General features: G+C 46.0%; 1 protein-coding gene across 1 annotated transcript in view; it reads right to left on the bottom strand.

Moving 5' to 3' along the window:
* The window catches only part of LOC101989468 (deleted in malignant brain tumors 1 protein), a 56,563-nt gene extending 30,377 nt beyond the window's left edge, over positions 1-26,186 (bottom strand). Inside the window, exons 1-8 of the mRNA XM_026781314.1 lie at positions 26,126-26,186; positions 17,131-17,253; positions 12,231-12,554; positions 10,255-10,281; positions 8,325-8,390; positions 6,759-7,076; positions 3,992-4,018; positions 485-520 (exon numbers count right to left, since the gene is read on the bottom strand). Coding sequence (XP_026637115.1) covers positions 485-520; positions 3,992-4,018; positions 6,759-7,076; positions 8,325-8,390; positions 10,255-10,281; positions 12,231-12,554; positions 17,131-17,253; positions 26,126-26,186 — 982 coding nt within the window. The remainder of the gene's footprint in view (positions 1-484; positions 521-3,991; positions 4,019-6,758; positions 7,077-8,324; positions 8,391-10,254; positions 10,282-12,230; positions 12,555-17,130; positions 17,254-26,125) is intronic.
* Between the last annotated feature and the right edge of the window lie 1,322 nt (positions 26,187-27,508).

The following is a 27,508-nucleotide window of genomic DNA, read 5'->3' as shown; positions in this document are numbered from 1 at the left end:
GTTCTGATGTGCCACCAACATCTCTCACTGGAGGACGTCAGAGAGGAAAACAGCATCTGTGATGTCAAGGGTGGAGCATCAGGACTTCCCAGGGGACTTCCTATGGCCCAGAGGGAAGGATATGACAAGAGGGGAGGTTAACTTTGTCTTCCTCTCCAGGTACCAAGGCCAAACTCAGCATCCTAGGCAGACCAATGTACGTGGTGGAACATGGGGGCCTCAGAGCTCTGAGGATCATCAACAGACCCCAAGAAACCAGAACACTTTGGAGCTCCTTGCAGAAAACTCTTCAGAAGGATCCCCACACCATACATGGATTTAATCCATGGCATAAATGCCTTGTAAACTTGAAACATTGTCCAGAAATTACTTCAGGGAGCTTAAGACTCTCATCCTCTGCCTTCTGCCTAAATACAGGATCAGAGGTGAGCCTGTATGTTCTAGGGACAATAAGGCCACAAAGATACCATATAAAACGTTTTACCTTCTGTGGACACGCTTGTAGTCTCATAGATAACATCTGCAGAATGAGAAAGAAAGAAGTCACTGGATGTTGGTCTTCATTTGAATCTCAGAAGCTGGAGCTGACATCTCCCATGCTGAAGGCCTTCTCTCACTGATACACTGTCAATTCTCCTTGCTGAATCTGATGCTGATCTTTCTGTTGCTTTGCCGCTGAGATGTCACCATGAGCATCTTTTGTCCCTCAGCCTCGTTCTACTCCTCTGCTTCTACTCCATCCCAAATACCACCCAGGTCACTAGCAGCCCCACCCGAAGCACAAGATAGAAAACAGTCAGATGAAATCTGAATTCAAAAAGTTATCTGGCTATTTCTGTAGTTCAAACACAACATCTCACTATAAACATTTGCCATCGAGAAAGTGGCCCCAGCCAGAAAGAGAGGGGACTTCCAGAGATTACTGCAGAATGGCAGAGGAAACCTGCTCACAAAGTGGCTGACTGGAGGAGCCTGCTTCTTCAACACTATTCTCAGGTGGCATCTGGATCACCACAGCCACCCCATGCTTGTCGTGACATGTACACAGTCCCGGGGACCACAGAACAGCTGCCTATTGATGGTTAAACTAGCAAATCTTCTTGTGGACACACAACTGGTTTCTTGGGTGACTTCTTCGTCGACTAAAGGATGCCTTGATATTTAAATGGGTATTAGCATCATTAATCAATGAGATACCTTGTCTTGGGATTTGCTTGGTTGAATCTGGGAGAATTTGTTATCCCTCTGGTGGAGTGTTTAGAGCTTGTCATTTAATACTTCATATTGGCTACTCTTTGCCTTGATTTGCTTTACAAATATGACGAATAGACAGAGCATCTCTTCCCTTTGGTCCATATGGAGCAAATACACATCTGTACTCAAAATACTAACTGACCACACCCTAGGTCAAGACTTCTTTGTTTTGTAGGCACCTGTTGTCAACAACTTTGGAAGAGCAAAACAAGCTCAAACTCTCTGACCACCAGTCAAGGTGGAATGGACACACATCCATGGGCCCAACATATTGGCAGCTGCCACATCAATTACTGCCCTCAGTCTGAAAACGTGATTCTGCCTCCAGGAAAACCTCAGAATGAGACTGAGCTAAGAGCTGTCTCCTCCCATCCTCTCTAGTTCTATGATTAAGGGTGTGTACCACTACTGCCCAGTATCTATGGCAAGCTTAGGGAGGTTACTGATATTAAAAGTGTGTGTCACCACTGCCTGGTCTATAAGGATGGCCAGTGTGGCTGCTCTATTCTCTAGTCTTCAGGAAAACTTTATTTATTAAATCCAAACAAAACACCACTACACAACTTTCCATTTTCAGCCACAGAATCTGAGACATGCAAATATTGACAAATTATCTAACTTTGTCTTAATTTTACAATTTGCAAAATGGGATTAATGATACATACCTCAAAATATTAAGGTTTCATGACAATAGCACATATTACCTGTATTAGTTGGGCATTGATTATGTACGATATTATTAATTGTGAAACATTTGTTTTATTTTTAATTATGCGCATGGGCAAGTGCCTGTGTGTGGGTGTGTGCACATCAGTACAGGTGTCCATAGAGGCCAGAAGAGGGTGTCAGAGCCACTCGTGTTGGAGTTATAGGTGGTTATAAACTGCCTAAACTGGGTGCTTAAATCTATGCTGAGCAGTGGCCTTAAATCCCAGAACTTGGGAGGCAGAGACTGGAGAATCTCTGTGCATTCAAGGCTAGCCTGGTCTATAGAACAAATTCAAATTTCAGGACATCTGTAGTTACACAGAAAAACCCTTCCTCAAAAAGACAAAGAAGAAAAAAACTAAACATATGTACAGTGTGTGGTATAAATAACTGTACCAACTGTCCAGTTTTCTCTTTACCTTTCAATGTATTTATTTCATACATGAAACTATTTAGGGTTGGGGTGTATATCAAGTTATCTAGCTTTGATTGTGCTATTTGCAAGAATGGCCCATATTGCACAAAGGAAGAACCAGTGAGTGCTTACACCTAGCTTTTCTGACACAAGGCTCAAGCTAATTTCATACATCTACTGACTGAAGGGCAGAGGGGAGAAGGAAGGTGAAGGACAGGGATTGGTGGAGTTTGCCCAGCAGCTTGACACCTACGCCTCTCATCTCCACTACATCCTTGATTCTGTACCCAAAGCTGCACTTGGATCCCACCAGACAGCAGCAAAAGCAGCAGCAGGATTGACCTCCTGTCCTAGCTAGCTCCACTGTCACAATGCCACAGCTGAGTCACTTGAAGGAGTCTCAACTGCTAGGTTTATCTCAATCACACTTCCAGAAGGCCATGTTTATGGGAATTACTCTTGTTGGATAATTAATGGAGGAATGCCAGCACCCTGACCTGGACAGGTGAGACTGTGCTGTATAATTTTGCTAGCTATGGATGACCTAGGAATCCAGCAAGCAGGGCTCCTCCATTGCCTTTATATCAATTTCTGCCTTGGGCTCCCGCCTTGTCTACACTAAATGATGAACTCTAACCTGTGAGTCAAATAAACCCTTTCCCCACCGAGTTGCTTATGGCCAGTGTTTTATCACAGCAACAGAAGGCAAACAGGACCTCAACTCAACCAGAAGACTAAAGCAAGAGACTAAGAGCAAAGAAAAAAGCCTTACCATTCATTGTTGGATCTTGGTATGGATAATCTAAAGAAAGACCAAACTCAGATTAGAAAAGAATGCACTGTTTAAATATCGACTCATAAAAGATACAAAACTAACCTCAACTGCATTGTACACTCCTGTTGAGGTAGGGGAATCTGTAGTTTCAAGCTTGGCTATGTCCAATGCCCAAGGTCTTGATCAAAATGATTTATATTGCAAAAGGAAATAAAACCAGGTGGGCTGAAGGTTGGGTATATATCATTTCAGGTATAATAAACAAGAGCTGGGCAGAAAAACAAACTTCTGGAATCCCAGAAATATGGAATTGAGGTATAGGATGAGGACTCCTAGGGTAGGTAGCCTTGCAAGTCTGAGACTCCTATGAGCTAAATGGGCCTCAAAAAACTAAATAGATGAAAACTATATTTAGGCTTTTCTTGCTTTGTGAAGTCTTACCAAACAAATGGCCCTATAATCGTGCTAAAATTAACACCTTATTAACATTGGGCCAGGCAGAAGTTTCCCCTAAGTGTGGAGGACGACAAAGCACAGACCCCTGAGCCACTCTGCGTCTCCAAGTCAGAATCCCTTGAGGGAAGGATGTGAATCCCAGGCCATGCAACTAGATAATCTATTAGATTCTGACACACACTGAAATCTGAGGCAGGGGCACTGTCAGATTGAAGACTGCACCTGTGTTACCACCTGACCCTTTATGTTGTCATTACATGTCCAGATCAAACACAGATTATTTAATGCTTCCTTGTCTCAGTAGATAACACTTAGTGAGGCAATGTTTATTATGACATAGGGGAAACTCTAACTAATACAGTTCGTCTTTTCAAAGTACTTACAAGGTGTTGTATAGCTTGATTGAGAAGCTGTAAGGGAATAAAGCAAATTTAGATTGTGTGTTTCACCCACAGGAATCCCAGGGAAAACCTAACTGGGAAGCAATAGCGCTGACTCTTATGCATTGATCAACCAGAAAATCCGAGGTCAAGTGCACCAACCCCTGAACAGAAAGCTCTTACACCTCTGCTGTGTGGGCTCCCCAAAGACAGTCTAACACTGAGGTTTGATTTCATTGCTAAAGAGAAAAACAGCCTTAGTAATATCCCAATGGGTACTCTGTGTCCACCTTTTCCTTCACAGATTACACATAAGTTTTTGTGTTCAGGTATGTATTCTCCGAATGTTTCTATCCATGGAAGTATCTAAGGAAGTTTGGTTATATCTCTGTGTATATCTACTTATGTATGTGTGTGTATCTGTCTATATGTGCGTGTTTGTGTGTGTATTCATATTTCTAAGTATATTGAGTATATATAATCAGAAAGGGTATTCTAAGGGAGACAATGTCCCTGGCCATCAATGAGCAGGTAGAAGAAGCTAGTGAAGGAGAGGATAAACAGACTGGCTCTAAAGACCAGAGCAGCAAGAGTGAGCAGACTGTGGCTACAGGTGGCGCTGTTGGAGTTGCACTGTAGCAAACACAGCTTTGTGCAGTGAGTGACCTGCAGGACCCTTTATAATAAGGAGAATAAAGAAAACCAGAAGGTGTGCTGAGCACGGTGTTTCAAAGTTGCAATCCTGGTACTGTGGGGCTGAGGCTGGAGAATTTAGTACTTGAAGGCCAGCAGCGAGGGTTACACAGATAGACATGTCTCTGAGAGACAAGCAATGTTGAGAACAGAAAGAACATGAAAGACAGAGAAGTCAACATGAACGAACAGAGACACAAAGACACAGGAGACATAACATGGGATCATGAGGTGCCACCCTGCAGGCTTGTAGTCAGTACCATGGTGAGGCCTCCAGCCCTCCATGTTCAATAGCATTCAACAGTGGGGTTCTATATGCCCAGTGGTGTATTCACACAACAATTCATAGGCAGACTTCATCAGCCTTGAATAGGCAAAGACCAAGGATAATCACATAGATAGTAACATATGTAGGAAAACTCCGACGAGGTGAGTAGCAGGTGTCCTCTGATGCCCTAGTGCTAACGGAAAGAGCCTGATTTCAAAAGTGACCAGGAGAACTGGGACGCTCCAGTTCTAATTGTGGAGACTCACCCAAGCTAGGTGTGGAATGGTCACCTGTGAAGTAGAAGGACAGGAAGAAACAAAGTGCCTGGAATTTCACCAAGATCACAGGGAGGACAGACTCAGCATTTTCACAAACCTAGCAGAGGCTGGAATGGAAGGGCAGGGGCTTCCAGAAGGAGCCATGAGCTATGCAGTAGTTCATGGAGTTCTACCCTGTATTCCACTGCCCCGGATGGGACCTTGGCTTCTGCAGCTTTCTAAATGCAAGTAAGAAAGTCACCACCACCTCTGGGACAGAACAGCAAGGCTCTGCATTGTGATGCAGATAGACAGCCAAGGGTACCCTCGGCAATGAGTGATGACCACCTAAAGGACCACACTCACAGGACTAGGACTCTGTAGGACTCTAGCAATGCTCGCGGTTCTCTCTCTCCTGCTTCACTACATCTTTCCATGTGGCTTGGGGACACATGACATATGACCACCCTGCCATACCCGACCCTCAACAGTCCTTTGTAACTTCCCCTGTGTTCATGATTGGGCTTTTGAGCCAGAATCTGGGAGAACCCTGATATTAGTACAGCGGGAAGAGAGGACAGAGTACTGAAGTTTTCCCAAAAGGTTCTCTCTGCAGTGCTTCTGAGAAGGATGCGGGGAAACACTGGCAGCAAAGACGTGAGTTTGCTGTACTGCTTTGCCTTCTGAGCACTGCAAAGTCTTACAGAAACTGGTTACATCTCTGCAAACCAGGACTAGGTTACACCTTGCAGGAGGGTGTGCGTGCTGACCCTGTTGCTTTCTCAAGTCTGGGGCCTGATGCTGCTCTTCCATGAATTATCTGTCTCACATGAATGCTGGAGCCCTGGAGAACTGAGAGGGTTGTGAAGGCCCTGACTCAATGCTGTCCAATATTATGTTGAGATGAGTTTCATTGGTTTGTGGTGTGGAAAATTTGCTTCAATGATGGGAAGATGTGTTGTTTTTTTACATTATATTTATTTACCTCTGTGAAGCTATTTTGCATTTCCTCTCCAAAACACATGATTAGTCTAATTAAGAGCTGAATGTGGCCAATAACTTGGCAGGAACGGATCAGTGGGGCAGGCAAGCAGAGAGAATTAAACAGAAAAATTGAGAGGATAAAGAAGCAAGAGAAAAAAAGGAGGATGTAGCAGCCAGTCACCCAACTACATAGCAAACTACAGAACGAGAAATAAAGAAGGTCTACAGAAATAACGACGGGAAAAGGCCAGAGGAAAAAGACAGATGGGATAATTGAAATTAAGAAAAGCTGGCTCAGAAAGCCAAGCTAAGGACAGGCATTTATAAGAAAAAATAATCCACTGTGTGTGATTTATTTGGGAGCTGGGTGGGAGGCCTCCGAAAGAGCAAGGAGCCAAAAAAGAAAAAGAATAAAAACACCACCACCAGCTGAGAAGGGCAGTGACCTCGGTATTCACCTGTCTTAGAGGGCTGAGATGCACATGGCCGGAGTGGAGTTCCGGGGTTGTTAAAAGGGACCAAACCATATCCCAGTAATGGCTTGAGAACTAAGGATCTCTGGTCATACCTGAGCAGATGACGCCAGCGTCCTCCTGGTGTCCACAGTTGTGGGAGAGCCAGCCTCGGTGGGAGCAGCTTGCCAGATGGTACTCGTGCCCTGTGCAGTCCACGTCATCCAGGACAATGGGCCCTGTGCCCTGTCCAAACCGGGCATTTCCGGGGGCAGATACGGCCCAGCCACAGCCCAGCTGTCTGCACACCACATTGGCATCATTGGTGTCCCAGCCGTCGTCACACACAGTGCCCCAGGAACCCTGGTAAAAGATCTCCACGCGACCCTGACACCGGTCTCCTCCATTCACCAGCCTCACAGGGAAATCAAGCCCTGTTCGTGGAAAGACAAGGGGATTCTCCTTCATTGTTCCTGTGTGGATGACGGCGCATGTGCATTCCTGGACAGCTCTTTCATGGGGTTGAAGTCAATACAGCACGTGAGCCCCTCCCCTGTTGCTTTTTGGGCACCCTGTCTTGGAAAGACCTTACCCCTATCTCTTGCCCCTGCATTCCCACTGAATTCTTGCTACTTCTGTTCTAGGGGGAATGGTGTTTCTGTTACCAGGAAGACTATGTGTGTGCAGGGCTGACATGGGTTGAATCTATCCTGGATGGTTGGCAGACACCTGCTGAATCCTGTAACTTATGCTTCTGAGTGCCATACACTCTTCTGGATGATGACATACACTAGAGAATGTGGGGTGTTTCAAGGAGAGAGAAAGCAATCACAGCCCCACAACTCCTAACACACGGACTGCATTCAGGCACATCCAGCCCCACACCTGTCATTGCTAGAGCATAAGGTAGAGGAGGTTTTTCTCCGACAGACAAAAGGGACAGATTGATGAGCTCCCTGGCAGGAGACAAGTTCATGAGTTCTTGGCAAAGGCTTCCATCAGTTGCTTACCCAGACAAGGGTAAGATGTGAGATCAGAACTGGTTTTTCAGGCCCAATAAAACAGTATTCAACATGAATAGAGGCTATTGCTCACCCAACTGAGCTGGGTCAGGAGACTGCCCCATGGGCTCACCTTCTGTCTACAATAACAGCACACTAGAGAACCCCGAACTTTGTCGCTGCTGGTTACCAGGACCACTGATGTGAACTTACCACTGCAGTCAAGCTTCAAGTACCCAACCAGTCTAGACAAGACAAAGATCCGCATGGGTTTTGCACTGATCTGCAAGGGACCCCTTTGAAGGGACTCAGAATGGATCCCATAATATATCATCAGTCTCCTTTTGCCACGGCAACCTCTCTGGAAGCTTGTCTTATGATGATCCTCTAACACAGATTCTTCTGACATAACATTAAATTTAGAGACTATGGAAATCAGAAACCCACCCCATGCTGACTGTCTCCTCTACACAGAGAGAGACAAATGGGAAGCTACAGGTGCCTCAGTAAAGGAAAGCCCCGTGGATCAGGAGTCAATCCCACTTTCTTTAAGTTTTCACTACACACACACACACACACACACACACACACACACACACCCTTGTGTGTCTCAAGAAAGCCAACATCATGAATGACACTAGCATTACCACCTACAGAGAAACATTTCTACCATTTCCTTACCTACTGTTGTGTCAGGAGGAGTGGTGGTCACATCTGCGGTGGTGAAAGGCTCTGGAGTGGTCGGCTCTGCGTGTTCGGATACAGATTGGAGAGGAAAATGGAAAATATGAAATCAAGTCTCCGTTGAGAAAACCAGAGACGTGCAAGTAGAGTTAAATCTGCTGACTTGGGGTCAGAATTAGGTAATGAATGTGACTCTGGCGTCTTCCCTGTGGCCAGAGTCATGTTTGTATCCGCCATCATGCTAACAGCTGAGCAGGTAGGGTTCCCATTCTGATCACACACAGCTCCAAAGAGAATGTTCTCTGAGGCCTCACACAGTGGGCCCCTCCAGGTGCTGATACAGAATGGTCACAGCCAAGCTGCCATCAGACGACCTCGGCATCCTGGATGTCCCAGCAGTCATTAAATGCAGTGCACCAGTAGCCTTTGTACAGGACTTCCACCCAACCTGACACTGGTCACCGCCACTCAGCAGCTTTAGAATGCCATCCCACTGACCTTATCAGATGAGCCTGTATAGTATAAAATTGCTGGCTAAGTATGAGCTTGGAAGTCAGCAAGCAGGAATCCTGTAAGGCCTCTGCATCAGGTCCTGCCTCTGGCTCCTCTGCCCTGGGCTCATGCCCTGGCTTCACTGGATGATAGACAATAAACTTTAAGCTAAATAAACCCTTCCTCCCCAAAGTGGCTTGTGGCCAGTGTTTTATCACTGCAGCAGAAAGCCCACTGGATACCAATCCAATGAGTAGCCAATAATCAGAGACTAAGAATAAAGGAGAAGGCCTTAGATGTCACTTCTGGGATTCACTAGCCTGAAGAAAAACCAAAGTTTAGAAGAGGGTTCACTGCTTAGAAATGAACTCCTTCTGGTTACAAAGTTAGCTTCAAATGCATTGTACACTCTTCTGGGTATAGGGTGATCTGTGGTGTAGTCATGGCTGTGTGCACTGCCCAAGTACTTGGTCAAAATGATTTTTTTACAAAAGGAAATTAAAAACAAGTGGGCTGTAGATGAAGTATACAACATTTCAGATATGATAAACAAGAGTTGAGCATGGTGGCACACTCCTGGAATCCTGGATCTCCTGAACTAGAAGCAAGGGTATCAGGAGTTCAAGTGGCCTTGTTTTGTTGTTGTTGTTGTTGTTGTTGTGAATTAAAACACTCCTTGGCCTATTAGCTTATGCATATTTCTAGCTAGGTCTTACATCTTAAAACAACCCATTTCTATTAATTTGTGTATCGCCATATGGTTGTGGACTACTGGCTCTGTCTGGTATCTCATGTCTATCTCCTGCAGTGGGTACATGGATTCTCCCTGACTCTGCCTACAGTCTCACTATATCTCTTTCAGCCTGACTATATTCTGAAGTGGCCTTGTTTATACACCATGTCTGAGACCAGCCTGGGCTATATGGGTGTCAAAATAAATAATTAAATAAATAGCATGGACACATTTTTTTTTTTGTTTTTTGAAGGTGTAGCAAACTAATGGGCCTATATGCTTGCAAGTCTTAAAGTCTTATTAGCCTTGTACCACGCAGATTTCCCAGAGCGTGGAGGAGGGCAGGTTATCCTTACACATCATCTGATAAAGTACAGACCCTTAAGCCACTCTGGGTCTCCAAGTCAGAATTCCATGAGGGAAGGATATGAATTTCAGACAATGCAATCAGATATTCTATTAAATTCTGACACATACTAAAATTCGAGGCAGGGACAGTATCAGATTGAAGATTGCACCTGTATTACCACCTGACCCTTTATGCTCCAGCTGGCAGAAGCTTCTGTTGTCATTACATGTCCAGATCACACACGGGTTATTTAATGCTTCCTTGTCTCAGTAGATAACATTTAGTGAGGCAGTGTTTATTATGGCATAGGGGAAACTCTAAACTGATACAGTTCATCTTTTCAAAGTACTTACCAGGTGTTGGATAGGTTGTTTGGGTATCTGTAAGGGAATAAAGCAAATTCAGATTGTGTGTTTCACCCACAGGAATCTCAGGGAAAACCTAAGTGGGGAGCAATAGTGCTGACTCATATGCATTGATCAACCAGGAACACCCAAGGTCAAGTCCACCAACCCCTGAACAGAAAGCTCTTACACCTCTGCTGTGTGGGCTCCCCAAAGGCAAAATCTAACACTGAGATTCCATTTTTCTTGGTCAAAAGAGCAAAACAGCCTTAGTAATATTCCAATCAGCACTCTGTATCTATTGCTTCCTTCATGGATTACACAGGCAGTGGATCATAAAATGGGGGAACCCCTGCACCTGTACTGAGCAGGCAGAAACTTTCACTCTGCCCTCACCCCAGGAGCATTGAGTTACAGCAACAACCTACACGGCCTTGGTGTTCTATCAGGGGCTGTAACTGGGAATGACTGTAAAAATGCGGGAGACATGTGGGTCACACAACAGTTTGTAAAGATTGAGTATGGAAGGGTTTGAGTATAAGCAAGGGAGTTCTTAGAACCAACCTCCTATGGAGACTGAGATAATTGCTCAGGAATGGTGAGGATGTAGTTAGTGTTGTTCCTGGTTTAACATATGTGTGGGTATGTTTGTGTATGTATATGCACATATTATGGAAACAGCAGGGCTGCTCAGGTCTGGAAGAAGGCCTGAGTTTGAGTACTCACAATTATGTCCTCTGTCCTGCTTGTTGATATACATTTGTGTGAGCTAGGCACCCTGTTAGGCTCTTGGTTCATACACCAAATTTGGCACTAAGTGGACAAGGTGTGTTCCCTGCCATCCAGAGACTTCCAGCATAGTCAGGTCCCTGAAGACATCAACAGACAGTCTTGTACAGGGGGCAAATGTTAGCTGAGATGTAGTGGAAGAATAGGAATGGCCAGTGGATAACATAAAGTGTATGTGTGTCTACATCCTTATCAGTCTCTATGGGTCGGTTTCGCTTCGTATATCAATGTATGTCTATGTGCAGGTGTGCATGTGGGGGGAGTGTGTATTTATGTGTAAAATGTATCTTTGTGTCATATCTGTCTGTGATGTGAATATTTGCATGCGAGAATATATGTAGATGTGTTTCTCTGTTTATGGATATTTCTCCCTGTATGTTTCTATCTATGCAAACTAATCTATATAAGTTTAATGATATCTCTGTGTATACCTGTGTGTATGTGCGTGTGTGTGTGCGGTGTGTGTGTATGTTTCTAACTCTGTTGAGTATAAATCAGGAAGGGTTTTCTAAAAGGGGACAGTGTCCCTGGACTTTAGAAAGAGCAGTTAGGCCACGTGATGGTGGCACACACCTTTAATTCCAGCTTTCAGTAGGCAGAGGAAGAGGAATCTCTGTGAGTTTGAGGTGCTATGATCTACAAGAGCTAGTTCCAGGACAGGCTACAGAGCTACAGAGAAACCCTGTCATGAAAAAAAAATCACCTGACCGATCTAATAAAGGACTGAATAATCAATAGCTTGGCATGAAAGGATGAGCAGGTCTGGCAGGCAGAGAGAATAAATGGGAGGAGAAATCTGAAGGAGAAGAGAGGTCGGCGGCCAAACACCCTGCTACACAGCCAGTCACAGAGTAAGAAGTACTGAAAGGTGTATAGGAATAGGGAAAGTAAAAGCTCTGATGCAAAAGAGAGATGGGATCATTTAAGTTAAGAAAAGCTAACTTTAAAAGGCTAAGTACTTAATACAAGAATAAATCTCTGTGTGTGATTTATTTGGGAGCTCAGCGGCTGGCTTGCAAGAGCAAGGAGCCAAAAGAGAAAAAGAATGAAAACAAACACCACTGGCCGAGAATGGCAGGGCTCTGGCTATTCACCAGCCTTAGAAATAAACAATGCCAGAATGGGGGGGGGGGGCTTAAAAGGGACCAAACCATATCCCATTAAAGGCTGTGAGAACTAAGGATGTCTGGTCATACCTGAGCAGATGACGCCAGCGTCCTCCTGGTGTCCACAGTTGTGGGAGAGCCAGCCTCGGTGGGAGCAGCTTGCCAGATAGTACTCATGCCCTGTGCAAGCCACATCATCCAGGACAATGGGCCCTGTGCCCTGTCCAAACCGGGCATATCCGGGGGCAGACACGGCCCAGCCACAGCCCAGCTGCCTGCACACCACATTGGCATCATTGGTGTCCCAGCCGTCATCACACACAGTGCCCCAGGAACCCTGGTAAAAGATCTCCACGCGACCCTGACACCGGTCTCCTCCATTCACCAGCCTCACAGCGAAATCAAGCCCTGTTCCTGGAAAGACAAGGGGATTCTCCTTCATTGTTCCTGTGTGGATGACGGCGCATGTGCATTCCTGGACAGCTCTTTCATGGGTTTAAGTCAATATAGCACGTGATTCCCGCCACTGTTGCTTTTTGGGCACCCTGTCTTGGAAAGACCTTACCCCTATCACTTGCCCTTGCACCCTCACTGAATGCTTGCTGCTTCTGTTCTAGACAGGAAAGGTCTGTCTGTCTGTCACCAGGAGGGCTATGTGTGTGCAGGGTTGACATGGGTTGAATTGATCCTGGATGGTTGGCAGACACCTGCTGCATCTTGTAACTAAGGCCTTTGAATGCCATACACGCTTCAGGATACCAATATATACTGGTCAATGTGGGGTCTTTCACGGACATAGAGAAATCATAGCCCCACAACTCCTAACGCACAGACTGTACACGGGTACATCCAGCCCCACCCTGACCCACACTGCTCTTTGACTGACCAAAGGAACAGATTGATGAGCTCCCTGGCAGAAGACAAGTTCCTGGATCTTTGCCAAAGGCTCTCACCGACTGCTTACCCAGACAAGGGTGAGATGTGTTATCAGAACTGTTTTTTCAGGCCCAATAAAACAGTATTAAGCATGAATAGAAGCTATTGTTCATCCCGCTGAGCTGGGTCAGGAGACTGCCCCATGAGCTCACCCTCTGATTTCAATAACAGCACACTAGAGAATCCTAAATTTTGTCACTACTGGTCTCAAGACAACTGATGTGAACTTACTACTGAAGTCAAGATTAAGTACCCAACATGTTTAGACAAGACCAAGGTCTGCATGGGTTTTGCACTGGACTAACGGGACCCTTTGAAGGAACTCAGATTGGATCCCACAAGATATCATCAGTCTCCTTTTGCTATGGAAACCTCTCTGGAAGCTTGTCTTACCTAGATCCTCTAACCCAGAGTTTCTTCTGACATAACATTAAATTTAGAGACCGTGGAGAAATCCACTCCATTGCTGACTGACTCCTCCACACAGAGACAAATGGTCACGATAGAGGAAAGCTCCAACAATCAGTACCCGATCCTAGCTTCTCTAAGATTTCACAATACTACACACGCACACACACACACACACACACACACACACACACACACACACACACACAGAGCCCATTAAGTGTGTCCAGAAAGGCATGGCTGACACTGACATTACAACTTACACCAGAGAGAGATTTATACAACTTTAGTTACCTATTGGTAGAGTGCTGGGGGGCATTTCAGTGGTAGTCAGCTCTGGAGTGGTGATCTCTACACGTTCATATATGGATGAGAAAGAAACATGAAGTTAAGTCTCCATTGAGAAAAGGTCAGGCATACAAGTACAGTTAAAACTGCTGATGGGATGGGATTCAGGCTCTCTACTGTGTAATGCCATGTGACTCGAGATGGGGGAGAAACCTGGATAGTCTTGAGTTCTCCCAATCTAAAAGGCTATGTTTGTAGAAAATGGCATTAACCTACAGACTCTAACTCTAAAGCCTATGTTTGGCTTGTATTGAATCTGGGGAATCAATGCAAAAATGTTAAATCCTTAAAAAAACTAATTAATTGTTCTTATCTAATTGCATTGGCTATTATGTCCAATATACTATAAACTAGCAAAGTGTTGGAATGCCTGTTTGAATTTTTTGTATATAAATATTTTTTTTGGTGTTTTGAAACAGGGTTTCTCTGTGGTTTTGGAGCCTGTCCTGGAACTAGCTCTTGTAGACCAGGCTGGTCTCGAACTCACAGAGATCCGCCTGCCTCTGCCTCCCAAGTGCTGGGATTAAAGGCGTGCGCAACCACCGCCCGGCTATAAATATGTTTTAATTCAATGTTTCTGCATGTACCCTAGGCTATACTGAAACTCAAGATCCTCCTTATTCAGTCTCCTAAGTGCTTGAATTGTGTGTTTGTGAGTGAGTGTGTGTGTGTCTGTGTGTCTGTGTATAACCATGCCTAGTTCATTGCTGTTTACTTTAGTGGAAATGTTTCTAATATGCCCCTTTTAAATAATATACTAGTTTAAAAACACATGTGTAAATTGTTCAAAATGTGCCCTGGCTCTAGGACATGGTCCTGCTCCTTCAAGAGGAGATATCTGGAGATGAATCCATTGATGTCAAACACCCAGCCTCTATCAAGTCACTGGAAATGAAGGAAGTTGACCTCTTCCCACACAGTAGGTCCTGATACAAACAGCTCTAGAAAAGGCTTCTCCTGCAGAACTGTGTCAGAGACTTGTCCAGTCTTCCCTTGCCCTTCAATCTGACTGATACAGTTCCATCATTAGAGCCTATCAAGCATCAAAGAGTATCTGCTACCTAAGAATGTCCTGTAGGGGCACCAACACAGAGGAGAAAATGGATTCTTCTTGTATACTTATTACAAATAAGAGAAGGTAGAATCTTGAGGGGAAATATGGCTAAGTTAGAATAAAGCAAGACTCATGCTTGAGATACCCAACATGCCTAAGGAAGAACAACGGCTGATCTGTGCACCGTTTAGATTCCCAAGGATTTTTGGGCTGGCCAGAGGCCTTCGTGTGGATGGAGACTGTTATTGCTGATGACCTAGAATCAAAAAACCCCTCTGGAGGAAAGGAAGTGATTTTCCTTCCCAGAGCCCAGGCTGCCAGGCTCTAAACTGTTCTGATGTGCCACCAACATCTCTCACTGGAGGACGTCAGAGAGGAAAACAGCATCTGTGATGTCAAGGGTGGAGCATCAGGACTTCCCAGGGGGCTTTCTATGGCCCAGAGGGAAGGATAGGACAAGGGTTGAGGTTAAGCTGACTTCGTCTTCCTCTCCAGACACCAAAGGCAAACTCAGCTCCATAGGCTGAGCAAGGTACAGTGTGAAACATGGGGGCCTAAGGGCTTTGTGGATCATCAACAGACCCCAGAAACAAGAACACCTTGAAGCCCCTTGCAGATAACTCTTCAGGAAGATCCCCACACCCTACAGGGATTTAATCCATGGCATAAATGCCTTGTAAACTTGAAATCTTGTTGAGAAATTTCCCCTGGGAGATTAAGATCGACATTCTCTGCCTTCTGCCGATCTACTGTATCAAAGGTGTGCCTGTAGGTTCTAGGGACAATAAGGCCACAAAGATACCATATAAAACATTTTACCTTCTGTGGGCACGCTTGTAGTCTCATCTGCAGAATGAGAAAGAAAGAAGTCACTGGATGTTAGTCTTCATTGGAATCTCAGAAGCTGGAGCTGACATCTCCCATGCTGAAGGCCTTCTCTCACTGATACACTGTCAATTCTCCTTGCTGAATCTGATGCTGATCTTTCTGTTGCTTTGCCGCTGAGATGTCACCATGAGCATCTTTTGTCCCTCAGCCTCGTTCCACTCCTCTGCTTCTACTCCATCCCAAATACCACCCAGGTCACTAGCAGCCCCACCCGAAGCACAAGATAGAAAACAGTCAGATGAAATCTGAATTCAAAAAGTTATTGGCTATTTCTGTAGTTCAAACACAACATCTCACTATAAACATTTGCCATCACTAAAATATGCCTGAGAAAGTGGCCCCAACCAGAAAGAGAGGGGACTTCCAGAGATTACTGCAGAATGGCAGAGGAAACCTGCTCACAAAGTGGCTGCTTGGAGGAGCCTGCTTCTTCAACACTATTCTCAGGTGGGGTTTGAGTCACCACAGCCACCCCATGCTTGTTGTGACATGTACACAGTCCCTGGGACCAAGAACAATGGCCTATCGATGGTTAAACTAGCAAATCCTCTTGGGAACACACAATGGACTGGTTTCCTGGGTGACTTCTTTGTACATTGAAGGATACCTTGGTATTTGAATGTATATCATATAATCAATGAGAGACCTTGTTTTGGGATTTGCTTGGTTGAATTGCTAGAATTTGTCATCCCTCATGTAGAGTGTTTTTTGCTTGTCATTTAATACCCAATAAAGAGGACATATTGGCCACTCTTTGCTTTGAATTTAGTTTGGACATTTAGGTCATAAGAACCAGCAGTTGCCTCATCGACTACTGCCTTTATAGAGAGAGACACCGCCCTTTAGGTCAAGGCTGATCTTGACGCCAGTCCTCATAGTGATGGCATCAGAGAGCTCTGATAAGATAGAGCCTGTCCTCACCACTTCCCAGCCTGCGACGCTCAGAGCCTCAGTGTCTTCGTCTATGAAGAGAGACTGATGTATGCAGCATGTAACATCAATTAGGGCATGACTCACAGCAAAGCAAATAAGCAGCTGTGTGCTGTGCACATACAAGCATACATGCACACGTACACATGTAAGCACGGTGTTGCCCAAGAGTGCGCATGCAACAGCTAGAAGCAACGGCAGCACTACCTGAACACACGACTCCGGCGTCCTCCCTGTGGCCACAGTCATGGTTGTACCAGCCATCATGCTCACAGCTGGACAGGTAGGGTTCCTGTCCTGAGCAGTACACAGCTCCCAAGAGAATGTTCCCTGAGCCCTGACCAAAACGGGCCCCTCCGGGTGCTGATACTGAATGGCCACAGCCAAGCTGCCGACAGACGACCTCGGCATCCTGGATGTCCCAGCTGTCGTCACACACGGTGCCCCAGTAGCCTTGGTAGAGGACCTCCACCCGGCCCTGACACCGGTCACCGCCATTCACAAGCCTCAGGGGCAAACCTGCATTGACACAGCGGGAGCTGCTCCATGCTGCTCCGCATGGGCACTGCCTTGTGCCCCTTCCTCCTCTGACCTCCAGTGCTGTCCTACGTGGTTACCCACACTGGACCTGAAATAGTACCTTCTTCATCATCTTCCCAGTCTGCTGTACCCCACATTTTTGGAAAATTCCAGACAAGGGATCCTCAGTGTCACCTCTACAGTCCTGATTTAACCCTGACAGTCTAGGGCAGACTCTAGATTCACATTCCATCAGCTTCCGGTTTTCCATTTCTATCACTGCGAACTCGGTCTCCTCCTCCATTGGGATCCAAGATGCTACCCTGTGCCACCCTGGGCCAGTGTTTTGGGAATGCGGACATCAAGTTTGATAACTCTCTTTCCACCTCTCCTCCCAGTTCTCACCAAGGCTCACACCAGGCTCTGTGTCCATCCTCCTGAAACCACCCTGCCCTGGGACCTCTCCTTTCAGCTCTGCCTCTGCCTAGTTCTTATCTATACTTGCAGATCAGATACACAGCCATACCTTCTGAACGGTGTGCTTCATGCCCGTCGCCACCTTGAGGACTCATCTGTTTCTCCTGGTTGAACCTTGAGTTTCATTTTAGCAAAGCAGTTGGGCAGCAGAACCAGGTAGATTTCTGCTAGTTCAAGTTCAATATTGTCTACATAAGGAGTTCCCGTTCAGCCAGGGTTACATGGTGAGACCCTGTCTCACGCTCATACATGCGCGCACGCGCGCACACACACACACACACACACACACACACACACACACAGAGTGGTTCAGGACCCTCTCCATCCTCATCAGATTCAAGGATGCAATGGCACTCATTTAACAGAAGTCTCCCCTACTTCTCCAGCCTGCTCTTCCAACATAAGGACAAGCATGTCGGGGGAGTCTGTAGGCAGCATGCTTCTGCATGGTGTGGTGCCCGTAAGGCACTCATGGTGAAAATCTGGGCTACTTGTGTGTGGAAACAGACAGCAGGTGAGTGCTGGCAGCAGGATCCTGGGTGTGCCTTTGCTGTGGCTACTTTGTGGTTGTGAGTACTCTGTGGTTTCAAGTGGTAACTTGGAATGAATACAAGATGAGGGGGTCAGATGGGTGCTGCTGTTGGAGATCTTCATAGGGATGGGGTGGGGATGGGCAAAGGACAACTGAGTATCTAAAGTAATCCCAAGGTGCACTCTGGGTCTGAACGAGCCATCTTGCTGCCCTCTGCTGGTCACTCTGTGGATGTCCCCCTAGAAAACTGCCATCTTCAGTCTGGCCCTCACTGGAGGTTGGTCACAAGGCTTCCCCTGAGTCCCTGCCAGGACATTTCTGCTTCTCTCAATACATGTACTCAAGGGGGAGGGAGTGGCTTTATCATGCCAGGGGCACAGTGGCACAGGCACTGGTCCTCTGTGGCCTCCCCTATAAACTCACACAGAAGTCTGCAAGCTGCAAGCTCTCACCCTGATTGGGCAAAGAATTTGTAGAGGGAGACTCCTTCAGTTGAATACCATGGCACTTTTGACCCTCATGAGGATGGAGAGGATGTTGAAACACTGTGTGTGTGTGTGTGTGTGTGTGTGTGTGTGAGAGAGAGAGAGAGTGAGAGAGAGAGAGAGAGAGAGAGAGAGAGAAAGAGAGAGAGAAATTTGAGGGATCTCACCATTTTGATTTGGCTAAACTATAAATCCTTATGTAGACAATATTGAACTTTGAACTTGCAGGAAACTACTTGGTTCTGTCTCCCAAGTACTGGCATTAAAGGTGTGTGTGTGTGTGAGAGAGAGAGAGAGAGAGAGAGAGAGAGAGAGAGAGAGAGAGAGAAAGAGAGAGAGAAATTTGAGGGATCTCACCATTTTGATTTGGCTAAACTATAAATCCTTATGTAGACAATATTGAACTTTGAACTTGCAGGAAACTACTTGGTTCTGTCTCCCAAGTACTGGCATTAAAGGTGTGCACCACAATTCCTGGCAAATGCTGAAGCACTTAGGGCATGGAAGTAACTAAAATATATGTGTACTATGTCAGGATGAAACTCAAGCACAAACCAGGGAACACAGGTGAGCCCTCAGGACAGTGATAGGCATGCCCTGAGTGGGAAAAAAATTGGCAAACAGCCACGCTGGCTCTCACCTCAGTCCGAAAACATGATTCTGCCTCCAGGAAAACCTCAGAATGAGACTGAGCTGAGAGCTGTCTCCTCCCATCCTCTCTAGTTCTGTGATTAAGGGTGTGTACCACTACTGCCCAGTATCTATGGCAAGCTAGGGAGGTTACTGAGATTAAAGGTGTGTGTCACCACTGCCTGGTCTATAAGGATGGCCAATGAGGCTGCTCTACTCTCTGGTCTTCAGGAAAACTTTATTTATTAAATCCAAATAAAACACCACTACACAACTTTCCATTTTCAGCCACAGAATCTGAGACATGCAAATATTGACAAATTATCTAACTTTGTCTTAATTTTACAATTTGCAAAATGGGATTAATGATACATACCTCAAAATATTAAGGTTTCATGATAATAGCACATATTACCTGTATTAGTGGGGCATTGATTATGTGCAATATTATTAATTGTGAAACATTTGTTTTATTTTTAATTATGTGCACGGGCAAGTGTCTGTGTGTGGGTGTGTGCACATCAGTACAGGTGTCCATAGAGGCCAGAAGAGGGTGTCAGAGCCACTCGTGTTGGAGTTATAGGTGGTTATAAGCTGCCCAATCTGGGTGCTTAAAACTATGCTGGGCAGTGATGGCACCAGTCTTTAATCTCAGCACTCAGGCGGCAGAGGCTGGAGGACCTCTGAGAGGTTGAAGCCAGCCTGGTTTACAGAGGAACTTCCAGGGCAGGCAGAGCTACACAGAAAAACCCTGTGTTGAAAAACCAAAAAGAAAAAAAAAAACTGAAGCTCAGTGTGAGCTCTTAATGGCTAAGTCATTTCTCAAGTCTCTACTTTAAATTCTGATGTATCCATTTCATACATGAAAACTCTTTGAGTTGGGGTATATAACAAGTTATCTAGCTTTGATGATATTATTTACCTTGCAAGAACAGCTCTTATTGTGCAAGGAAGAACCAGTGAGTGCTTACACCTAGCTTTTCTGACACAAGGCTCAAGCTAATTTCACCCATCAACTGACTGAAGGGCAGAGGGGAGAAGGAAGGTGAAGGACGGGGATTGGTGGAGTTTGCCCAGCAGCTTGACACCCGCACCTGTCATCTCCACTCCATCCCTGATTCTGTACCCAAAGCTGCGCTTGGATTCCACCAGACAGCAGCAAGAGCAGCAGCAGGGCTGACCACCTGTCCTAGCTGGCTCCACTGTCACAATGCCACAGCTGAGTCACTTGAAGGAGTCTCAACTGCTGGGTTTATCTAAATCACATCTGCAGAAGGCCATGTTTATGGGAATTTCTCTTGTTGGATAATTGATGGGGGAATGCCAGCACACTGACCTGGACAGGTGAGCCTGAGCTGTATAATATTGTTACCTAAGCATGACCTAGGAATCCAGCAAGCAGGGCTCCTCCATTGCCTCTACATCAATTTCTGCCTTGGGCTCCCGCCTTGTCTACACTAGATGATGAATTCTAACCTGTAAGCCAAACAAACCCTTTTCCCTCCAAGTTGCTTATGGCCAGGGTTTTATCACAGCAACAGAAAGCAAACTGAATCCCAACCCAACCAGTAGCCGAAAAAGGACCCACTATTTAGAAATGAACTCATACAGGTTACAAAATTAGCCTCAACTGCACTGTACACTCCTGTTAGGGACAGGGGAATCTGTGGCTCAATCTTGGCTATGTCCATTGCCCAAGGTCCTGATCAAACTTTTTATAAAAGGAAATAAAAGCAAGTTGGTTGGAGATGAAGTATACATCATTTCAGATATGACTAACAAGAGTTGGTCAGGGCGGCCCATCGTGAATCCCAGAACTCTGGAATTAGAGGTAAGAGGATTAGGCATCCAAGGGTAGATAGCCTTGCCTACACAGCAAGTCTGAGGTCAGTGTGACCTACATGGACCTGAGAGAGAGAGAGAGAGAGAGAGAGAGAGAGAGAGAGAGAGAGAGAGAGAGAGAGGAGAGAATGTGTACCTATTTTTCTTGGGTTTTTTGAAGTCTTAGCAAACTAATGGCCCTGTAACCTTGCTAATATTAGTCTTGTGCCAGGCAGGAGATTTCCGAGAGTGTGGAGAAGGGAAGGTTATCGTCACATATCATCTGCCAAAGCACAGACACCTGAGCCACTTTGGGTCTCCAAGTTAGAATCCCTTGAGAGAAGGATGTGAATCCCAGGCCATGCAATCAGATAATCTATTAGATTCTGACACACACTGAAATCTGAGGCAGGGGCACTGTCAGATTGAAGACTGCACCTGTGTTACCACCTGACTCTTTATGCTCCAGCTGGCAGAAGCTTCTGTTGTCATTACATGTCCAGATCACACACGGGTTATTTAATGCTTCCTTGTCTCGTTAGATAACATTTAGTGAGGCAGTGTTTATTATGGCATAGGGGAAACTCTAAACTGATACAGTTCATATTTTCAAAGTACTTACCAGTTGTTAGATAGGCTGTTTGGGAATCTGTAAGAGAATAAAGCAAATTCAGATTGTGTGTTTCACCCACAGGAATTCCGGGGAAACCCTAACTGGGGAGCAGTAGCGCTGACTCTTATGTATTGATCAACCAGGAACACCCAAGGTCAGGTTCACCAAGTCCTGAACTGAAAGCTCTTACACCTCTGCTGCGTAGACTCCCCGAAGACAGAGTCTAACACTGAGGTTTTGTTTTCACTGATCAAAAGAGTAAAACAGTCTTACTAGATTCCAATCGGCACTCAGTGCCCACGGCTTCCTTCACGGATTACACAGACTCCATGGGATCCGTCACACATTACACAGGCACCGTGACTTAATTCACAGATGACATAGGCAATGGACCAAAATTATGAGGAAACAAACCTGCACCTGTTCTGAGCAGGCAGAAGTTTTCACTCTGCCCTCATCCCAGGAGCACTGAGGCACAGTAACGACCATCACAGCCTTGGTGTTCTGTCAGGGGCTGTAACTGGGGAGGACTGGAAGGGTGCAGGAGGATAAGTGTGGGTCACACAACAGTTTATAGGAAGACTTGAGTATGGGAGGGGTTGGGTATAAGCAAGGGAATTCTTAGAACCAACCAACTTCCTATGGAGACTGAGATAACTTCTCCGGAATGGTGAGGTTGTAGTTAATGCTGTTCCTGGTTTAGCATGTGTGCATATATGTGAGTTTGTATATGTATATATTATGGAAACAGCAGGGTTTGGCAGGAGGCACGAGGTTTGGTGGCTCTCAGTTATATCCTCTGTCCTGTTTGTTGTAATGTACTCTTGTGAGCCAGGCACATTGTTAGGCTCTTGGTGCATGTACCAAGCTGGGCACTAAGTGAGCGAGGTGTGTTCCCCGCCGTCTTGAGAATTCTAGCATAAGTAGGCCTCTGAAGACACCAACAGATAGTCTTGTACAGGGGGCAAGGTCTAGCTGAGAGGCAGTGTAAGAATGTGAATGCCACTGGATGACATTCAGTGTATGTGTGTGCTTGTGTGTTAATGTCCACATCTGTCTCTATGTATCAGTCTGGGTTTGAATGTGTCCGTGTGCCTATATGTGTGTGCCTATGTCTATTTGTATGTAAAACTTTGTCTCTGTATCACATCTGTCTGCCATGTGCATATTTGTATGTGAGAATATATGTGTACGTTTTTCTGTGTTGTTGTATGTATCTCTCTGTATATTTCTGTCCATACAAGTATCTATGTAAATATGACTATTTCTGTGTATGTGTGTTTCTAAGTAGGTTGAGTATGAATCAGGAAGGGTCTCCTAAGGAGGACAATGTCCCCGGCCATCAGAATGAGCAGGTAGAACAAGCTAGTGAAGGAGAGGATAAACAGACTGGCTCTAGAGACCAGAGCAGCAAGAGTCAGCAGACTGTGGCTACAGGTGGCGCTGTTGGAGTTGCACTGTAGCAAACACAGCTTTGTGCAGTGAGTGACCTGCAGGACCCTTTATAATAAGGAGAATAAAGGAAACCAGAGGTGAGCTGGGCACTGTGGCTCTAAGTTGCAATCCTGGTACTGTGGGGCTGAGACTGGAGAATTAGTACTTGAAAGCCAACAGCCCAGGTATACAGATAGACATCTCTCCGTGAAATAAGCAATGTAGGAACCAGCAAGAACATGGACACGAAGATGTCAGTGTGCAGGGGCAGAGACACAGAGACAGCACGGGACTGGGAGGTGCTAGCCTGCAGGCTTGGAGTCGGGACCGTGGTGAAGCCTTAGGTCCCCCATATTCAGTAGCATTCAGTAGTGTCGTACTGTGTGCCCAGGAATGTATTAGCACAGCAATGATGAAATTGAAAAAGAACAGCTCTGACAAATTCGGGGCCTACTATGTCAGCGACTCAGAGAAGCCTCCCCAACCAGCACCACTCACAATGCCTGGAAGCCCTCGCTCAGATTTCCCCTGCCTTTCCTAGGAAATAGGACACAACTTCAGCCACACTGAGGATGGCTAAGTACAAATAAGGAGCCTGCCAGGAATGTGTTCACAGGCGGCTCCCTCACCCTATAAAACATTGGCTAGAAAGGAATGCGAACAATGGAGGTAAAGTTATGCCAACAAAGGAGGTAAAGTTAAAAAGATTTTTTTGTTTCTTTTTATTTTTTAGCTAATTTTAGATTTAAAAGAACATAGCAAAAAATCCCACCGAGTTCCACCAAGTTCCCACAGCCACTTACTCTCTCCCTGTGCCCAGCTACAGCATCCTGCATCTCACAGTGCATTTTGCCACAACTGACAATCCAAGGCAGTGCCCTGCTACCCACTCCTGCCTATCCTTATTTGGATTATTCCCAAGTCTCCTCTTCTGGGAGATATTCCAAGATCCACACTACCCTAAGGGATACAGCATTAGGGGAATGTCTATAATAGGACATCCATTATCCTGAGGCTTATTCTACCTGATAGCCCTACCTGGGTGACCTCACTCCTTGAGAACCCTTTGTAGAACAGATGACATTGCCTCATTTGTGAGTGCGTACACTGAGGTCTACTGCAGGAGAGAGGCTGTGGCACCGCTGCTGTCCCAACAATGTTCTTGTGTTCCTGGCTCTGTCACCGAGCAGCAGAGGGGCCAGAGCCACCCTCCTGCCCAATGTGAGCCGTGCACCTGACTTTGTACAGCACTGAGGTCACCCGTGCAACAGATTTGCCCCCTCTGCTCCTTGAATGAGGAGGCCACGGCTGTACCCACCTCAGCTACTATCGCAGTTACGACAGACCCTACTCTGGGTTCAAACTCTGGCCCAACTGCCAGATGGCATGTTTCCTGAGCCTTAGTGTCCCCCAGATGAACGATGGAGGTGATGATGCCTAACTTTGGGGTGTCACCAGGCTTGAATTGGAGAAGCTCATGTGGAAGAGGGTCAGTTCTCTGTGCGCTGAAGCCACAAGCTTGAATAAACATGCAAGAAGGCACGCATGCATGCACATGCACATAACTGTATGCATGCACATGTGCATAACTGTGTATAAGCATAGATGTTAAGATAACAAACTCCCTCAGCCCCATAGTGCTGCTGCATTTGTTTCTTTGTGGACAGGACAAGACAATTGGTTATCTGTCCTCCAGGACTGGTGATTGCAGGTCACTGGGCAGGGACGGAGCAAGACTGTCACCCTGAAAGCTGGCCCTGCCTCCCATTTCACAGTCTCCAAGAAGACAGCCTGTCTAGTTCCAGGCTGCCTCAGTCTAGAACCCCTTGGTCAGCAGTGCAAGCCTGAGGGTTTGGTGTTGAGAAGGTGTTCTCACGAACGCCATCCCCCAAATGAGTTTTCATCTTCAGCAGACTCTCACCCAGCCTGGAGAGGGTGATCATTATGGAATTCATCTGGATATCTAGAAAAAAATATGAAATGTAGCCAAAAGTGACACCAAAGTAGGGGAAGTCAGGGTGTGTGAAGAAGGGAAGGAAGGAAGGAAGGAAGGAAGGAAGGAAGGAAGGAAGGAAGGAAGGAAAGAAGGAAGGAGAAAGGGAAGATTAAAGAAAGGAGACAAAGGAGGGAAGGAAGGAAAAAAGAAGTACGAGGAGATGAAGAGATAAGATATCCAGGAATGGGGGAGGTAGGGGAGGAGAGAGAGACAGAGACGGTGAGACAGAAAAGAGAGATGGGCAGAGACAGAGAAAGAGAGAGAAAAGATAGAGAGGAGGGAGAGAGAGGAGAGAGAGAGCAAGCAGGTAGACAGACTTGTCCTCTGTGAGATGACACAGATTCAACCGTGCCAAGGACTGGCCAGCTAAGTCTTCCTTGCTCATAATTTGACACTCGGAGAACATGAAACCGTGTTAGAGTAACTGAGTGAAAGAAAGCGACTAGCACAGTGACAATGTCCTGTCTGTCAGTCACCTGACCCAGCTTTGCTCAGCAAATATTGGCCACAGAGCCAGCCAGACAAGAGATAAGGCACTTGCGGAGTGTTGACAGAAGGCTGTCTCTGTCCATCTTCACAGCACACCACCTGTGTATTTAGCAAGGTTTAAGGCCTCTTTTTAATGCCCATAAGCCTTTCCTAGCCTGTGGACGTCTAAGAGTGGCCAATCATTCCCTTCATTGAACGACTCCCTGAAAACATCGACAGAATGGCAGCCTTTTCTCACAGCCACCATTTGTAGCTCTCAGGCAGAAACAGAACATTCCTTCTGCATGCTTGCAAGAATTTACAGTTATTAGCAAATAACCTTCTTGAGACGGACAGTCACACAGCCACGAACAAATTCATCTAACCCACCAGGACCTAGACTTGCAGAAGCACAATCCATGAATATAAATAATGAAATAAAATACCTGAATAAAGAACTTGACCCCATAAAAGACATATTTGGAAGATGACCGTGGAGATCCCCATTGTGCAGGTTCCTCTCGATTTCAGTAGAAATTCCTTGACATTTATAAGTTCCTGGGTGGAAGGTGTGCCCTCCTGGGTGGTATACTTCTATTGCTGCTATAAATCGCTATGAAGGAAGTAAGGAACTTTGTCAACGGCCTGGCTAATCTGTGGGAACAAGGTTAGGTGTGTTTGATTGGTTGTGGTATGAACAATTTGGCGATTGCCCAATTCAGAGGGCCTGACTTCAGTGATGAAACTTCCTTCTAGGTGAGCATCGAAGACTCCCAACGGCTCCCTGAAAATGGCCTTGATTTTCATCTTGGAAAGTCTGAAAGAAATTATGGGAAGCAGGATGTGGGTTGTTGAGCAAATAAGAGACATGGTGCCAAGGGGATTGCATGTGTTTGGGATGGTTTATACTGGCAGGCTGTCCTCCTAGTTGGCTCTTGTGGGAATCACCAAGGCTCAGAGGACTGAGAATGCCCTTGCTTACTAACTAAAGAGTGGAGGGCATGAGGGAGCATCCCACCCAGACCATGTACCCATGCTAGCTTTCAACAGATGAGCCACCAACATCGGGGTCTCACCGGTGCCACAGTCCAAGAGCTGAGGAACGCAGGACCTCAAGCTGAACCACCCCCAACCATCTCAGCCAGCTTTGATTTCTTGTCCTCAGCAACCACACTGTATGATGTTCGGGGCTTGACAAAGTATACAACTTCTCCCTTGTTTCTTTCTGTCTTCCAATCAATCTCTTTCCTCGGATTTGCGACATAAACGCACCCACACTCTTTGGGATGTCCCACTCTGTATCCCGGACTCTGATGGACCCCCCAACTCTCTGAGAAGGTTGTTTGACATCTGTAAAATACTCTCTGTGATGGAAAGGGCTGGTGGAAAGTGGTTAGCTCAGTAGAATTGCCTATTTTCTGGCCTTCTGAGTAGGGCCTTGTCTCATAAGGCACCAGGGCAGTTCAGCTGCTTCCCCTGCACTGTTAACCCGTGGTCTCTGTACTTGATTCTAGTGGGCTACTGTGAAGTCACCATTAGGGGTTGAGAGTCTGCCTCTAATTTCATCCAAAGGCAAGTCACATTCCAGGCTTGACTTCTGTACTTGCCAGGGTCTTCAGACAGCAGGGACAGCTGTTAAAGGAAGGTGCTCATAAGGATAGCACCATCACCCATGAGAGACTCTGAACCCAAACTCCCCACAGGACATCCAGATTGTTGGAAGTCCAGCTGCGCCAATTACACTGCTCAGAGACTATCGGTACACCAGGAAATTTTAGTCATTGACAATGGAAGTGTATTTTGGCTTTAGAATGAGTCTGCATGAGAGA

The sequence above is a fragment of the Microtus ochrogaster genome, chromosome 8 (assembly GCF_000317375.1).
Source record: "Microtus ochrogaster isolate Prairie Vole_2 chromosome 8, MicOch1.0, whole genome shotgun sequence".
NCBI classification, from domain to species: domain Eukaryota; kingdom Metazoa; phylum Chordata; class Mammalia; order Rodentia; family Cricetidae; genus Microtus; species Microtus ochrogaster.
Note: the sequence above shows the minus strand (reverse complement) of the source record. Positions and strands in the feature narration are given on the sequence as shown.